The sequence below is a fragment of the Anas platyrhynchos genome, chromosome 3 (assembly GCF_047663525.1).
Source record: "Anas platyrhynchos isolate ZD024472 breed Pekin duck chromosome 3, IASCAAS_PekinDuck_T2T, whole genome shotgun sequence".
NCBI classification, from domain to species: Eukaryota; Metazoa; Chordata; class Aves; order Anseriformes; family Anatidae; genus Anas; species Anas platyrhynchos.
In genome coordinates, this window is record NC_092589.1 from 117,547,223 (window position 1) to 117,562,847 (window position 15,625).

Below are 15,625 nucleotides of genomic sequence, written 5' to 3' on the forward strand. Positions count from 1 at the left end.
GCTGGGTGCCACAGATGAATTCATCGAGTCCCCTCCTGCCGGGAGCAGATGCAGCAGCCTTGCTGCGAGCCTCGGCACAGCTGTGTGCCTGCCTTCCCACGGCTCTCAGAGCGATCACGATCCCCTTCAGGGGAAGGTTTGTTTATTTCCAGCAGCTTCAGCAAAGCTAACTATGCACTGAAGATTTCACCGCTGATCTGCTTCCCACACTTGACAAGGAGCTGTCATCCTGGGATGCAAAATGTTGACTGAAAGAGAAGCCCCCGGGCTTGCAGAATTTCTGTATGTTTATCTATAAGCAAAATGAGCCAGTGGCACTGTTAGGATGGGATGTGAGTAGGTACTGCTCTAAGACAGGGTGCAGAATTCATCCCTCTGAGGCTGAGTCCATAATGTGTATTATTATCCTTAGCTTGACCCAGTGCTCGGCTCTGGAGGTCAAATGTTGCTCACGTTGTGTAAAGGGAATGAAAATGATTGAGGAAAAGAAGGAAGAACCTGCGGGGTTTGAAAGGCAGGGTTAATTCCACATCATTGCTCTGGACATTTCATGGTGGGTCACGGGGAGCTTTACTTCAGTGAACTGAGCATCAGAGCACATTTGGAGATGTGGGGCTTCTTCTTTTTCCCTTCTCCTCACAGAGGAGGAAACTGTGGTTGAGACTGATCAAGTGGTGTCACCGTGGCCTTTCAAGCAGCCTAAGGCATGGCAGGATTTTGTTAGAAGCTGGATGCATAGGGCAATTCAGAGAAGGACGGGGTGTTTGAAGGAATAACAGACATATTTTGAGACAGACTATCGAAAAAAGGCACATGTGAAACATTTCAGAGCAGAAGCTGACCTCTTGCGATTTGGGATGAAGAGGGGATTTCACGGGGCTGAAATACGCTACATCTGCTAACACAGATATCACACACCTCCAGCCAAGTTTGCTTCTTGCCAGCAGAAACGGGACGTTAAAGACCAGTCTAGCCTGGTTATTTCTCCTTGAGCCTCAGGACTCCACCAGCACTGTCCAAACTCCATGCAGCTTGGACCCACTCACACCCCAGAGAGTTTTCGGGGCACGATTTCATCCTGCGTTTGCAGATCATGGCAAGCAGAAACACCAAACAATTGTCCTGAGAAAATGCAGGGGAAAGTCCGATCCCAGCCACGTGTAACATTTCACAGGGGAGAAACCAAAGCACAGCGAGACTAAAGAGCTATGCTGAACTCCAAAAGGAGCCTTTTCAGAGCACAACCACGGGACCATCACGAGCATCATTTCCTCCATGCTCAAAGCACGCCTGCTGGCCCAGAGGATGCAAGGAGAGCAAAGAAGGGAAGAAGCAATGTGAAATCCCCACGGCAGCACCTAAACCAGCTTCCAGCGTCTACAAATTTACAGCGCAGAACGAAGTTGCAATTACACGGTTAAGCATTAGTTAATAACTATATCCACTGCCTAAGAGAGGTTGCCACAATGCTCTGCCTTTTCCATCCTCACTGGGTCATGTCCTCAAAAGCCAGCCATGTCCACAGGGAAGGAAAGTGGATGATGTCCACCTCTCCTGCTCCAGCCAGTCTCCCTCCAAACAATTAGCCGTGGTGTGCATTGATTCCCTGTGCTTCAGGCTATCAGGAAAAAAAAAAAAAAGTCTTTCTTCTGGAAAATGTTTCTCTCAAAAACCTCTCCAAAATTCCACTTGCTGCTGCAAATAGCAGAAATGCTTCCCCAAGGGTGTGCAGAAGAATCACCATTTACCAAAAAAAGCAACATTTCCTCGGGGAAAAAGGGAAAAGAAACCCCCTACACATTGTTTTGGAAACTATTTGCTGCTCATCTGTGTTCCTGTATCTCTGCCACGAGCTGCGGTGACAGGAGCCACCCTCACCACAGCCTGAACTACATGTACAGGCTGCATCATGAGAAAATCTTTGCTGTCAGAGTTCCCACCTCACTTCTACAGCCCTGCTGAGCCTGGCAAGCGTGATTTTGCCCAGCTGGGTCCAGGAAGCTGCACACAAACACTGGCACAGCTGAACCCTGCAGCTCAGGTCTGAAAACTTCTCCCAGCCATGGCAATGCCCAGGAGCTCCACTTGCTCTGCAGATCTCACTCACCTTTGCTGGTCTCACTCTCTCTGACAAGGAACGAGCCAACTTTGTTACCAGAAGACAACAGCAGCCGTTCAGCATCTTTTCTGCTCAGAGTTTTAAAATACCACCTGGGAGACAGGGAAGGGAAAATTGTGGTTGAACAGGAAAAAAATATCATTCCAGGTTTTTTTTTTTTTTTTTTTTTTTTTTTTTTTTTTTTTACCATCACACTCTGAAACTGAGGGTTATTTTTATCAGCAAACAGTTTTTTATCTGCTGGAAAGTGGTAGTAACAAGCTGTTTTTGATAGATTAACACCAGATTTCTATCACTTTGGGCTTATCAATTCAGGCAGGGAAGAGAGCAGAGTTTGCTCAGTTCCCCATATGAGTGATGCAAGCCCAGACAGAGCATGGTCCCTGAGGCACTCTGGGACCCACAGCTCACCTGGTAAATGAGGAAGCCCAAGAACATTATATTTGGAGCAGACACATGGGCTGGAGTCTGAGCATTGTGTGCCCACAGCCACTAAAAAAAAAAACTTTGGATACAAAGAACATTTATGTCTCGACCAAGTTCCTGCTTGCTGTGAAATACTTGCTGAATTCAGTGATGGTTGGGTTCCTCCAAAAGGAGATTGGAAAGAGGGATCCCAAGAGAAGTCAGCAGGTCTGCTCCTTTATAACTGAATGCCATCAAGGAGGATAAACCATGGGATAAAATCCTTCTTCTGCTTGTATAATAAGCATAAAAACCTTGGGACTCAGATCTTTCTTTGCAGGGTGCCAGATACGAGGCCTGCACCTCGGCTAACACAACAACCGGTGCCCGGATGGTATTTCAGAAAGGAAAGCTCTGCATCAGTGTTCACCCCTCATAAGCTTATGCACTTACTTTTCTTCTTCCAAGCTGTCCACTTGTGCGACGAAGTTGCTGGGGATGTAGCCTTTCTTCCCGGTGCTGAGGGATTTTGCCAGCCACCACTCCCCCTCACTAAAAAGAAATAAAATATGAGTATCTAGAGGAGGTTTCTCAACAAGCTAAGGGTGCAAGGTCAACATAGTTTCTGGGGTTTCAGGCACTGCAAGGAGGACAGTGCTAATTAGGTAAAATGTTAATTTTACTCTACAGGTCCCTCTCAATCTCCTAGGACCACCGCTCGGCAGAAGGTTGGTGAGAAAGACAACATTTGGTCTTTCAGGGATTTATGGAGGTGACAGCCTCTTTGTATTGATGCAGAGGAAGCACAGCCACAAACCTCTGCTGAGCACCCCATGAGAGGAGGGAAATCTGTGTCTTTGTGGGTTTATTTTGCCTCTTGCTTCAGGGTATGGAGGCTCCACAATTCTGCTCCTTCCATTATCTGCCAGACACCGTGTCACCTCTGGAGGACACCCCACAGGGCAGCCAAGGATGGAGCAGCCCTTCAAGGCCAAGTGGGACCAAAGCTCACCCCTGCCCAGTTCTGGACTGGGCAGATGGACTGTCAGCCTCTTGTCTCGTGAGTTTTACAAGATGAAATGAAACCATTCACCTCTCTGGCTCGATTCTGTCCTTTCCTCAGAATACGCCCAACCCACATCCTTTGCAAAAGCACGATCAGCACAAAATATGAAACAGGCTAAGTTAAGCTGTTGCTTATGCTACTTCTGCACCCATGCACACTGGCAATGAGGAAGCATCAGCCAGGTGTGGACACTACCTGACCCCAAATTATCTGTGACCCAAGGGAAGCGGGAAGTGTCACCTTCCCCATCCCCAAATTTGTGTCTGACCCCAAATTTCCCCCTCTTTCCCAGCCTAACCACGTTCCTTGAACCCCTTTCTTCTAGCAGCTCCCTTACTTGGAGAGGACTTGGAGTTTCTCCCCCTTGACCAGCTCCAGGTCCCGGTCACTTGAGGCAGCAAAGTCGTACAGCGCAATCACAATGACGTTTTCTAAAGAGAAAAAAAAAGAAGCAGCACATTGAATCCAGCTTGTTTCTGAGGGATAATGCACACTCAGGTGTATTGTGGGGCATTTCACCCCCCCTGTCCCCCAGAAGCCAAGCTTTCTGCCAACCCAGCTTTCCTGCCAACCACAGCTCCTGCTCGGGGACTAGCACTGATTCACCGAAGTGTTTCCTGTGTGTGTATTTTTAAAGCACTCCAGATCCCTATATCCACAAAACCCCAAGTGTCAACAATGAGAAAATGTTTGTGTGGAATAAGAAGGGTCATAAATCATCCATCGGTGCTTGGCCTCGGTTTTACAGGACGGGAAATGAAAACTGCTGTGGCAACGCTTCCCAGGGTGGCTCTGGGAGCTGGCTCAACAAGAGGAGGTTTTCTTGACTGAAGGAGGTACGGAGACATCTCAGTTCTTGTTAGAGGAGCCCACTGCTAGGGCCTAGCTCTGCCTCCAGATGCTCTGGGCTCAGCCTGTATCTTGCCATCCCTTTCACGTGCTGTTCCCTGCAGATGTGACACCACATGGAAGCTGTGCTGCTGTTTTCGACTCCAGCACCCAGCTGCTTTTTGGCTTGGCTGTGATTCCCAGGGGAGCAGGATGCAGGATCTCCTTCCCCGACACAAATGCGTTTTTGATTTCCTCCCTCCAGACCTCAGACCTGATGCTCTGTGTCTCCCATTTCTCCTGCAACCCACCTGGACCGAGGCTGTGAGCAGATTTAAGTCCCCATCCCCTACCCTAAGCCCTTACTTTGACTCCATCCATGTCTGCCCAGCCTAAAATTTGGCACAGCAAAACAAATGTATGCACTGTGTTACACACAAACCATGCTGTGCATGGCAAAAGCAGCCACTGGGTACACATGTGAAGGGCAGATCTCTGTGGCTGGAGGCTTGGGGAGCTGAATTGCTACGTTTGCATGCCTGGGTTGTGCCAGTGCTGCTCGCGGAGAGGTTGTGCAACCATCCACGTGTGCTCGGTGTGCTTGCAGCCACTGAAGCAAAACGAGCAGATATTTTGGGGCAGATCAAAGCCTGTGAAGAGGATTGGCACGCAAACACAAGCACTGAACCAACACACAGCAGAAAAAAAAAAAAAAAAAAAAAAAAAAGGAGAAAGGAAAGGAAAGGAAAGGAAAGGAAAGGAAAGGAAAGGAAAGGAAAGGAAAGGAAAGGAAAGGAAAGGAAAGGAAAGGAAAGGAAAGGAAAGGAAAGGAAAGGAAAGGAAAGGAAAGGAAAGGAAAGGAAAGGAAAGGAAAGGAAAGGAAAGGAAAGGAAAGGAAAAGAGAAAAAGGAAAAAGAAAAAGGAAAAAGAGAAAGGAAAAAGAAAAAGGAAAAAGAAAAAGAAAAAGAAAAAGAAAAAGAAAAAGAAAAAGAAAAAGAAAAAGAAAAAGAAAAAGAAAAAGAAAAAGAAAAAGAAAAAGAAAAAGAAAAAAAGAAAAAGAAAAAAAGGAGATTTGTAGAAAGCCTTTAGCTTGTATGCAGGCTAATTAATGCACCAAGAGCCATGGAGGGTCTATATATAGCATTTTTCAAAACAGACTGTCAAGCCACAGTCTCTGTGTGACCTTTTCAAATAATGCCACCAGCAAGAGAGCCAGACTGGCCCTTTGTCATCTCAAGATAACGTGTCTCTGGGGCAACTTGGGTTCTGTGTCCGTGCAGACTGGCTGCTGCTCTGCTGGCGATTTATTGGCGAGGAGGGATGAGAAAGGGTCAGCATTGGAGGGGAGAGGAGAAAGGGAACAGGGCTCTGTAAGCCAAAGCCACAAGCAGCTCCTGTCAGGCTTGCAAGGAGGAACTGGGGATGCAAGAGAAGTTTCAGCAGAGCCTCACTCTCTGCTACGTGTGGGGAAAAGGCTGGTCGGCCACAAGGGAGGATGCTTTGAAGTCTTAAAATAGCTTGCACGGATGGGGGCTTCCCCTTGAGGGATCTCAAGGCATGAGCAGTGCCTCCATCTCTCACTGCCTCCTTGACAAGGCGGGTGTTATACCACAGCTTCTCCGACACGAGAGGTTTCTGGGCATCTGCCTGCTGCTAGGTGTCCCCAGCCAGCGTGCTTGTGCACGCACACTGTCCAGCTCCTCTTGAAAGTGAAAAAAAAAAGCAGCAGCTTCACTTTTGCTTTAAAAAATAGAAGCAAATTTGTGGACAAGGTCAAGCATTGAGTGGCTGTGTGCTCAAAAAAAGAAATAGAGAAAGAAAAAGAAACAGAGAAAAAAAAACCACGGAAAGATAAAGAGAGAAAGAAAAAGAAACAGAGAGAGAAAGAAATAGAGAAAGAAAAAGAAAAAAGAAACAGAGAAAGATAAAGAAATAGAGAAAGAAATAGAGAAAGAAAAAGGAAAAGAAATAGAGAAAGGGAAAGGGAAAGGGAAAGGGAAAGGGAAAGGGAAAGGAAAAGGAAAAGGAAAAGGAAAAGGAAAAGGAAAAGGAAAAGGAAAAGGAAAAGGAAAAGGAAAAGGAAAAGGAAAAGGAAAAGGAAAAGGAAAAGGAAAAGGAAAAGGAAAAGGAAAAGGAAAAGGAAAAGGAAATAAATTTGGGTCTTGAAACAACTGCCATAAATATTATTAAACAGAACCAAAATGAACCAAAAAAAATTTTTTTTAAAAAAAAAAAGAAGAAGAAATGGAATAAAAAGAGTAAAATTTGCAAGGACAAAAAGATTTTCTATGCCGAAAAAATATGACTCCTTCTTATCCCCCTCTCAACATTCATTTGAGAAACACTGCACGCTCAAGTGAGCCAGAAGAAAAGTGCTCCCTCTGCTTCAGCCAGCAGGACTTGCCGTCTCATGATGAAAGAGGCTCTCTCCCTCCCTCCCTCAGCCTGTCACCCTGCCGAGAAACAGCCTCGATAATACTTTTTTGGCCCATTTGGTCAGGTTAGGTCATGAGCGGCTCCGCGCGGCAGCGGGCTGCTGGGCGCGAGTGCTTTGGAGATAGAGCTAGCAGCCCGGGGACTTTGATGGCGAGCCAAAACACATCTTGGCTCAGAGCTGCTGTCAGGAAAGCGAGATACCAGCTCAGTTTGCGTAGGCTGAGTGCCAGTTTGATGGCTTAATGGAAAGGGTTCTAGCAGGCTTCCCACTGCTGTCCCATCATGAATGGAAAGACTTTGTGATCATCCCACGGTGATGGAGCCATGCGAAGGTTGTGCCAGCATCCCTCCGAGGGCCACGAATTGGTTTAGAGCCGTGCTAGGGTGGTTGTACGGTAAAAGACGACCCGCAGGACATGTGTTGTCCCACTGGCTGCACTCAGCCGTGAGTTAAAGCTGCCAGCAACGGGCCCAGCTTCCCGTTTCAGCAAGGGAAGGGCTGGTTCACCAAGGGAAACATGTGCCAGGAAAGCGAGACTTCTAAACACGCAGCTGCTGGTGGCACACTGAGGGCAATGCCATTAAGTTGTGCTGGTGAGGATGCAGAAGACTGTGGGATGGGGATATTGCATTGCCCAGCAGGTCCAGGTCTGATGGCAATGCCCCCTGAGACATCCAGGCTTGAAATGGAAGAGTGATTTCTGCCAGATGTGTTCCTGCCTTGTGCATCCATGTGCCTTGTGTTTTGACACAGTGAATTATTATTTTTTTTTCAGATAATTTCTGTTTTCCACATAAGATCATATCTTATGATTGAAACTCAGAACTTTTTTTTTATCAGGAAATGTGAACATTTGAGGTAATTCATGCTCATCTTCCTTCCCTCCCTTGCTTTCGATTTGCAATGCCTATTTTTATATAAAAAATTCTCATTTCTCATTGAAAAGTCAGCCTTTTCAGCAGAAGCATCTCTTCCTTGTTCCAGCTAAATGCACAACCACGTTCCCGACAGCATCCCTTTCAAACTCAAATCCACATTCAGGGAACAACAATAAAAACGACTTAGAGCTTTGATGCTAATCTCGAGGTGCATGAAAAGACACCATTTCCAGAGCACGTTTGGCTCCCACCCTCTGAAAATCTGACCTGTTCACACCATAGTTAGTCAAAGCAAGCGAGGAGGTTGCAGTTCCTCAATCAGAAGAAATGCCTTCATGTAGGGGCTGATCTTTCACAGAGTGGAGGAAGGATGCAGCACTGAGCTTAAAGGCATCGTGAGTGCTTAGGGACCCATGGAAAAATGAATGAGAGACTCGCACGGTGGAATAATTCACAAGTGAAGGGTGGATTGGCGATGCTGCCAACACCACGGTTGAGCAGAGAGTTATTTATGCACATCTCGCCTGTCTTTGTGCTCCTTCCATTAAGCCAAGTAATGACAGGAGGAATTAAGCTTTTGTTAACAATAACTAAATAAATTATTTCTGAGACAGCAGCGTGAAAGCTTCAAACTGTGATACAAGTTGCCTAATGCCAAGACCAGAAGAAAAAAAAAATAATAAAAAAAATAGACATAATGAAAGGAGTGCAAAAAATGCAAAAAGAAAGGAAAGGGGGAAAAGAGGAAAAGGAAAAAGAAAAAAAAAAAAAAAAGAGGAAAGGAATTTGAGTATTACATCTCAAGCATACATAATCAGTAATTTTGCCTTGAACTGGAAGTGCTCCCATAAGATATAATTCAGCTCTTTGCTTTTTTTTTTTTTTTTTTTTTATATGATTGAATAGTCTGGATTTTGTGCTTCTTTTATCAATTCACTTGAATTATCTTCTTCCACCAGAATATCTCAAATGCCTTGCATGGTTCCTATCAGCCCATGCTGCTACATAGAACAGAGGCAGACATAGCATCATTTCTAGAAACTTAGGCACTGGCTGAGAAAAACGAGAAGTTCCCAAACCATCAGTGTGTGTATTCCTCCAAAACTGGAACCAAACCCAACAGACCACGATATTTTTGAGATCTGCAAATGGCTAACGTGGTACTTAATGCATTTATCATCTTTCCACTTCTGCCTTCTGGCATGAAGCAGAAGTAAAAGACGCCTCCAAAGACAGCTTCTGCTGTGTTTCCAGCCAAAGTGAAAACATTGACAAAAAAAAAGAAAAAAGAAAAAAGAAAAACTGGTGATGTCTGCTCGGTTGTGGAGGTATGAAAACAAACTCACTTGGCAACGTGCCATGAAAACGATTTTGCCAAAGAAAGCATGGCTTCTGGAAAAGTGGTCCTTGCACAGAGAAGCACACAGATTCACGTGGATAAAGAGCTAAGCCTCACCCAACGCCTGTGTCAGTGCAGGCGTAAGCCTGAAAAACACTGAACTCGCTCAAAACAAAAAAATTTAGGGTTCCTGTTCTGATCTCTGTAAGAAACGTCAGTTTTAAAGAAAACATTCTGACATTCCAGTAGTTCCTCTGGCCACCCCAAAGCAGAGGTGTCCACAAGACCATGAGGGCCAGGTCTGTTCTTCCACCCATCCTACCTGTTTGCCACCCCACTTTTTCCTTTCCTCGTGCCCCATCTCTCTTTCTCCTTCTCTTTCACCCACACGAGAAACATTTGCGTGTTGCCCGCTGCTTTCTTCCAAGCTTCCTCTATTTTTTGCCCTCTCTGATCCTCTCTATCTTTAATCTGCAAAACTTCTTTGACACAAATAGCTACAACTGCTGTCAGAGGCCAGGCAGAGGTAGCAAAGGGCTTCCTGCTAAAAGGCAATCATCTACCAAACACCATCTGTGATTTGCAGATAATTGCAGAGGTGGTTGAAGTCAATAACCAGTCTCCAGGCAGGGGCTCCAAGCATCCTTATTTTATACTTTTCTTTCTTCTTGTTCTCTTTGTAGTCTGCCTAGGCTCTGTGATGCCTGCTATTTCCTCTGAAATATTCAGCTGGCTGGATATCGCATCCACAAGTTCCCGTGCTGCAGACGGGGCAGCAGACAGAGAAATCTCATGCAGCTGATGCCTCAGATCTTGCTTTGCTCAGCCAGCGAAGGAGTGTATTTCTCTTAATTTCTTTGATGAGTAGGGGAAACTGGCAGCGACAAATATTTAGTGATTTAACCGAATGTTCCGAAACGTACTGATAAACTCCCTGCCTGGCGATGCTGAAAATACAGAAACCGCACGCCTGTGACATGACAGCTTCTTCTCAAGACTTGCTGTTGGGGGACCACCACCTTGCAAAACCCCACGGGAAGACGAAAGAAGCAGTAATTGAGCTCAGCATCTTACCTTGTACAGAGGCTTGGTTTAGATGAGGGATGTTGATAAATTGTCTGCCCTTTGATGGAAACAGAAAAAGAAGTTTGTTAGCTTTGCTGTGTTTGCAGGAAGGCCTGCTCTCAGCTTCACAGATGAGTGGGAGTCTGATCCAGAGCCCACCGCAGTCAGTCAACAGGCCCTGCATCTGGCTCCCTGTATGTCGTGATTGTTTTAGCACATTTTGCTGTGATGTGTTCATAGCTGGCTTCACTGTCGGCTTGAATAAACCTTGGCTCCCCTCTGAATAAAAACGTAAATCTGCTACCCACTCATTTTGAGCCTGGTCTGTCTAACTCTGATTTCAGCTCTAGGATCAATGGGGGATGAGATCTGAATGGCCCCAGTGAGAAACAACAGTTGCAATATTATTCAAAGCAGAAAAGCTGGGGCGTTCTTTGCCATGGTTGCCCTATGGTTCGCAGAACACCCTTTCCTCAGGGACACGTTCATAAAAAGAGGCAGTGATTCAACTAGAAAATTAATCAACAGCAAGGTACCCCACATTTGAAACGTTGACCTGGTCCCTAGTTTCTTTTTGGCCCAGCTCCCTGGAATGATTTAGGGTTAGTTTGGCCAGAGACCGCTCCTAATCAGCAGCTGGGGTGCAACCACCTTGCTTTGGAGGCTGGGACTTTAGAAGTATGGAAATGCCCCGGTGGGCTCTGTTGGCCTCTACCCATCTTCAGACTCTTGTGATCAGTCCCAGGTACCTAATGACTAATGACTGGTACCTAATGACTGAAGTGGGTCTGAGACCACTGCCAGGGATATTTATATGTGTGCAAAAGGGGTGAACTACACACACTGAATTAAAAAATATTTAGTGCTTCCTGTCCGCCTTACCCTTTGGCTCCCACTTAGCAGCACTGTAGGGAGGGAGAGCTGCTCAGCCACTGCCCTTTCTAATTTAACTGAAAGAAATATGGACTTTCCCTGACATGTGGGAGCTTAGTGCTCGTGGCAAAAAAACGAGTGTCAGAAGGTGATTGATGATCCTGCATTTGCACTGATAGCAGCTTCCCTCCAGTGAACTGGGAAGAAGGGAATTTAGGAAAAGAACATCCTCTTGGTCAAAGTGACATTTTCTGTCATGAAAACTGAACTTCATCATGATGGGAGAACTCAGAACTGAAACCAAAGAAGTAAAAAAACCCCACCATCTGTCATCAAAATCAATGATAGACATCCTCCCCCCTCACCCTCCCTTTCTCAGAGCTCAAGACCTGAGATGGTTTTCAGGCTTTCACATGCCCATTGCAGATAGAGTTTCTCTTGTGCTGGCTGCTGGCTGCAGTGCTGACAAGGACAGGGAAAGAGAAAATATTTTCATGCCCTCTGTACAGCTACAAGCATCTAGATTATCTCATTTCCCATGTTTATATACAGAGTTTATTATTTGAGATCCCCTAAAAGCCTGTGTCCATGCAAGCACAGGCTGTGTGAATCCAAAGGGAGCAGCAGGTGCTCAGCATTTCTGATTCTCACAGATGAGCTGTAGACCCTCTTTTTGAACCTGTTGCCCGCCCTGATGGTAAAGTTTCCATTGCGGTTTGCAACTTTGAATCTTAGCGTGAATCTGACCCATCTTCATGCCATTTGCAGATCAGCAAGACGAGCCCGGTTTGCAGAGTGCTGAAGGCAGCAGCCCTGTCTGAGATATGGGGCCAGCTTGGAGGATCACAGTGGCACACAGGGCTGATGAAGGCCTGTGGAGAGGCCCCTGGTGGAGCAGGCTGTCCCCCTGCAGCCCATGGGTCCCACATGGAGCAGATCTCCACACTGCAGCCCCCCCATGGGTGGAGGAGCCCCCGGTGGAGCAGGTGGATGTGGCCTGGAGGAGGCTGCGGCCCATGGAGAGCCCCCGCAGGAGCAGGCCCCGGGCCGGAGCTGCAGCCCGTGGAGAGGAGCCCACGCAGGAGCAGGGGGTCTGGGGGTGCTGCCGCCCATGGGGGACCCGTGCTGAGGCAGTTTGGGACTGGGGGATGGACCTCAGCCCCCGTTCCCCCGTTCCCCTGCACCACTCGGGGGGAGGAGGGAGAAGAAGGTAGTTTTAGAGGGAAGGTGTTTTTAGTTTGCTTTCCGTTTCTCAGTGCCCTAGACTGTTAGTAATAGACAATAAATTATATTAATTTCTCTATGCTGTGTCTGTTTTGCCCGTCATGATAATTGCTAAGTGATCTCCCCATCCTTATCTCAACCCTTTTCATCATGTTTTCTACCCCTTTCACTTTGAGGAGGTAGAGTGAAAGGGCGGTTGTGGTGGAGGTCAGCTGCCCAGCTGGGTAAAACCACCACACCAGCCCAAGAAAATAATAATAATAACCACCACACAGCTTTTCAGAGCACCATTGTCACAAGCCCACGCAGAAATCTAATTTGTGGCTTTAACAGATGACCGGAAAGAAAATGGCATCCTTGAGGCCCCCAAAAGGTCACAAAACTTCAAACTTACCTTGGGTGGGGCAGGAGGAGGTTTACTCTTGTGTTTTGAAGTGCATTTCTCATTGGATGTCAGCTGGTTTTTGCTCCCAAGCAAGCCCATCCTGCAAGAAAGACCAATAATTATTTTATAATTAAATTGTTCTTGTGGAAAGATGCAGACAGCAAGGGAGAAAACAATCATCTAATTCATGAAGAACAAAGTGGAGAAGATGAAAATGTAGAGCAAAATGGGACAGTGGAGGGGTGAGTCTAATAACATCCCATCTAGAGACCTCCTACTAGCCCAGATCTTGTAAACCCTGTAATTTCTGTTCCCACACAAGCCTGGTCCTTCACACTTTGCAGATGAGTTTCAGATAAGACACTGTAAATCACCACTTAAAAAAAAAAAAAAAAAAAAAAAAGGCACAAATGACTTCTCTAGCTGAGTCTCCTCTCCAACACACAGACCCCAACTGACTTGCTCCACAGCCAGGTGATGCTCCATGAATGCTCTGCAGAAGGCGATGCTGGAGATCCTGGGGGATATCACTGTGCTGAGCTGTTCAGGTGTACCAGTGCCTGCTGAGTGCCACATAGTCCCCAGACCAAGACCAAGTCATAGCCATGTTGCTCAGTGTGGGCCTCCTGTACCTCCTGGATTATGTTTTCCAGATACAGGTAGGTTGGAAAAAATGCATCCCTGGCACCTTAAGGAGCACTAGACAAAAATGAATAAAACCCTTTCCATGGATTACCCTCTGGTCCATGCTAGGGTTTCTACACTCATTCCTGAAGGCTGGTTTAATTTGCAGCCCTAAAATATAATTTCAGGTCTGGTGAATAATCCAAGCATAATAGTGAGTCTGGGTAGCCAAAATAGCCAAACCACAACAACCTCAGCCTTCTCAGCCCCCTGAAAATGTAGGGAGCAGTTGAAGCCAGCATTACTGAAAAGCTATTGCCATGGGTATGTAAGGTATCTACACCATCCAGCATCAAAATCTGCCCCAGCCTCAGCTTTGAACAAAAGACATAGAAATATATGGGCTAAATGTTTTTAAAAAATCCAAAAAGTAAATACTTTCATCTGATCAAAGACAATTTGGCTCCTGTTCTTTCTAAAACACCTCATGGCCTGCAATGAATTTGGAGGACTGGAGGTCCTGGGAATAATGTGGACAGTCAATTCCCCCAGATGTCATGGTAGTCAGAATCCAACAGATTTGTTCAAAAAGACTTCTGGCAAAGCAGATTTGTAGGAAAAAAATAATCCAGTAAAAGCATTTATTATTATTATTATTTTTACTTTCGAGCATGTTTCTTATTTCAACATCTAGGTTTCTAACAGAGACATCCCAATATTTTAAGGTGTCATTTTTTTAAACTGCCTCCTCTCTTCTGCCTAGGCTGAAGTCAGCAAAATGGAAAGAATTATTAAAATATTTCAGGATAGCTCCATATACAATCTTTTCTCCAATCAAAAGCTTTTCAGCATCCATCCTTCTCTCATTTTTTCTCAGACCCGAGTTTTCAGATGGCCCATCCACCTGTACATAGGCCTCAGCATCGCTGTGGGCACGGACTCGGTGCGGTTGGAGGGGAGGTTTAGCCCACTGAATCAGCCACAGCATTTCCTGCAGCGAGATACATAACTTCAGCAGCCTCTCCTCCTGGTTATAACCAGACCTTGCCCTGCTTAGAAGAGCTGGTTGTCATGCAAGGGCTCATGTGAAGTGAGCTTTTCCTTCCCTTCCACTTTGCAAACCGCTGGAAGATGACTTTGTGCCGGCATTTCTGATTCTGATTCTGAATGGTGTTATTTACCAGGATAATAAATTGGGGCAGCTCAAGTTCCCTTTTCACCCAGCGAACTGCAAAGGATTGTTTTAAGTCAAGACTGGGTGTGAGGGAAGGGTTTCGCACACAGAGGTAGTTGGGCGCTCTGATGGAGTTCAAGAAGTGTTGGGACAATGCTCTCAGACACGGGGATTGGTTTTGGGTGGTGTTGTGTGGAGCCAGAAGCTGGACACGATGGTCCTTGGGGGTTCATTTCAACTCAGGACCTTCTGTGATTCTATGGTTGGACATGTATCTGTGGTCCTTGTTACTATTTCTCTGGAGCATCTCAGGGTCCTTGGGATACTCTGGTCCCGAATGGGAAATGCAGACATGGCAATTGGCATCTTTTCTATGGACTTAGGGGATGTGAGATACAGCATAAGTCTGCAGTAGGCTTCAAATGCTGGTCATGTTGACCAGATTATTTTATAAGAGAATTGATGGACCGTCTGCAGAATGGTGACTGCACATTTTGGGGTCTTGAGTCACTCTCAAGGATGACTCTATCATTCTTGGCATGTGAGGGCAAGGAGTAACATCAACTACAGCAGGTCCAACCAGGTGTTGAACGGGCTTATGGCCATCCCAGCTCCTCTGGCAGGGTTAGAGGGGAGCAGGGACCACGCTTTGACCTCCAGATCTCCACACGATGTATCTGCGTCCAAGGGAGCACCAGGGACACCTTGGTGTCCCACCACACTAAGACTGGAAACACTTCTCTGCAAACACCTCTCTGTGTGCTCACATAAACCGAGCTTTCTCCGCATATGCAAGTGCAAAGCTACTCCGGACATGTCAGTGCAAGGCAACAAAGCGAAGCAAACAACATGTCCCAGCTCAGGCGGGAAATGGAACCAGCAAGAACTCTCCTGCAAAGGTCACCCGCTCCCACCCACGCCTTCATCTCCACAGCACACAGACTTTTGCACTGCTCTAGGTATTTATGATCCCTACGAAATCCAGCATTCATGCTCTCCACACCTTCAGCAGCCAATGCAACCATCCTTCACGCCAGCAGGTCTTAGACAAAACCCTAAAATAATGCTGCAGACAAATGCTGAATGGTGCAGCACGCTGCTGGTAAGCTCCCAACCCACCGCTGGCAGTGTTTTCTTTTTTAAAAAAAATATATATATATATATTTTTTTTTAAAGATGGCTGAGATGAATGCGCATTGTTCACAGTG

At 46.3% G+C, this 15,625-nt stretch overlaps 1 protein-coding gene across 3 annotated transcripts in view; it reads right to left on the minus strand.

The window, feature by feature from the left end:
• BLK (BLK proto-oncogene, Src family tyrosine kinase) overlaps nt 1–15,625 on the minus strand; it is a 39,343-nt gene that overhangs the window by 11,286 nt on the left and 12,432 nt on the right. For all 3 annotated transcript variants that reach the window (XM_005030599.6, XM_072036560.1, XM_021279276.4), the window contains exons 2-6: nt 12,629–12,719; nt 10,147–10,195; nt 3,928–4,021; nt 2,978–3,076; nt 2,108–2,211 (exon numbers count right to left, since the gene is read on the minus strand). In XM_005030599.6, the coding sequence (XP_005030656.1) occupies nt 2,108–2,211; nt 2,978–3,076; nt 3,928–4,021; nt 10,147–10,195; nt 12,629–12,718 (436 nt within the window). In that variant the 5' untranslated portion in view covers nt 12,719. The remainder of the gene's footprint in view (nt 1–2,107; nt 2,212–2,977; nt 3,077–3,927; nt 4,022–10,146; nt 10,196–12,628; nt 12,720–15,625) is intronic.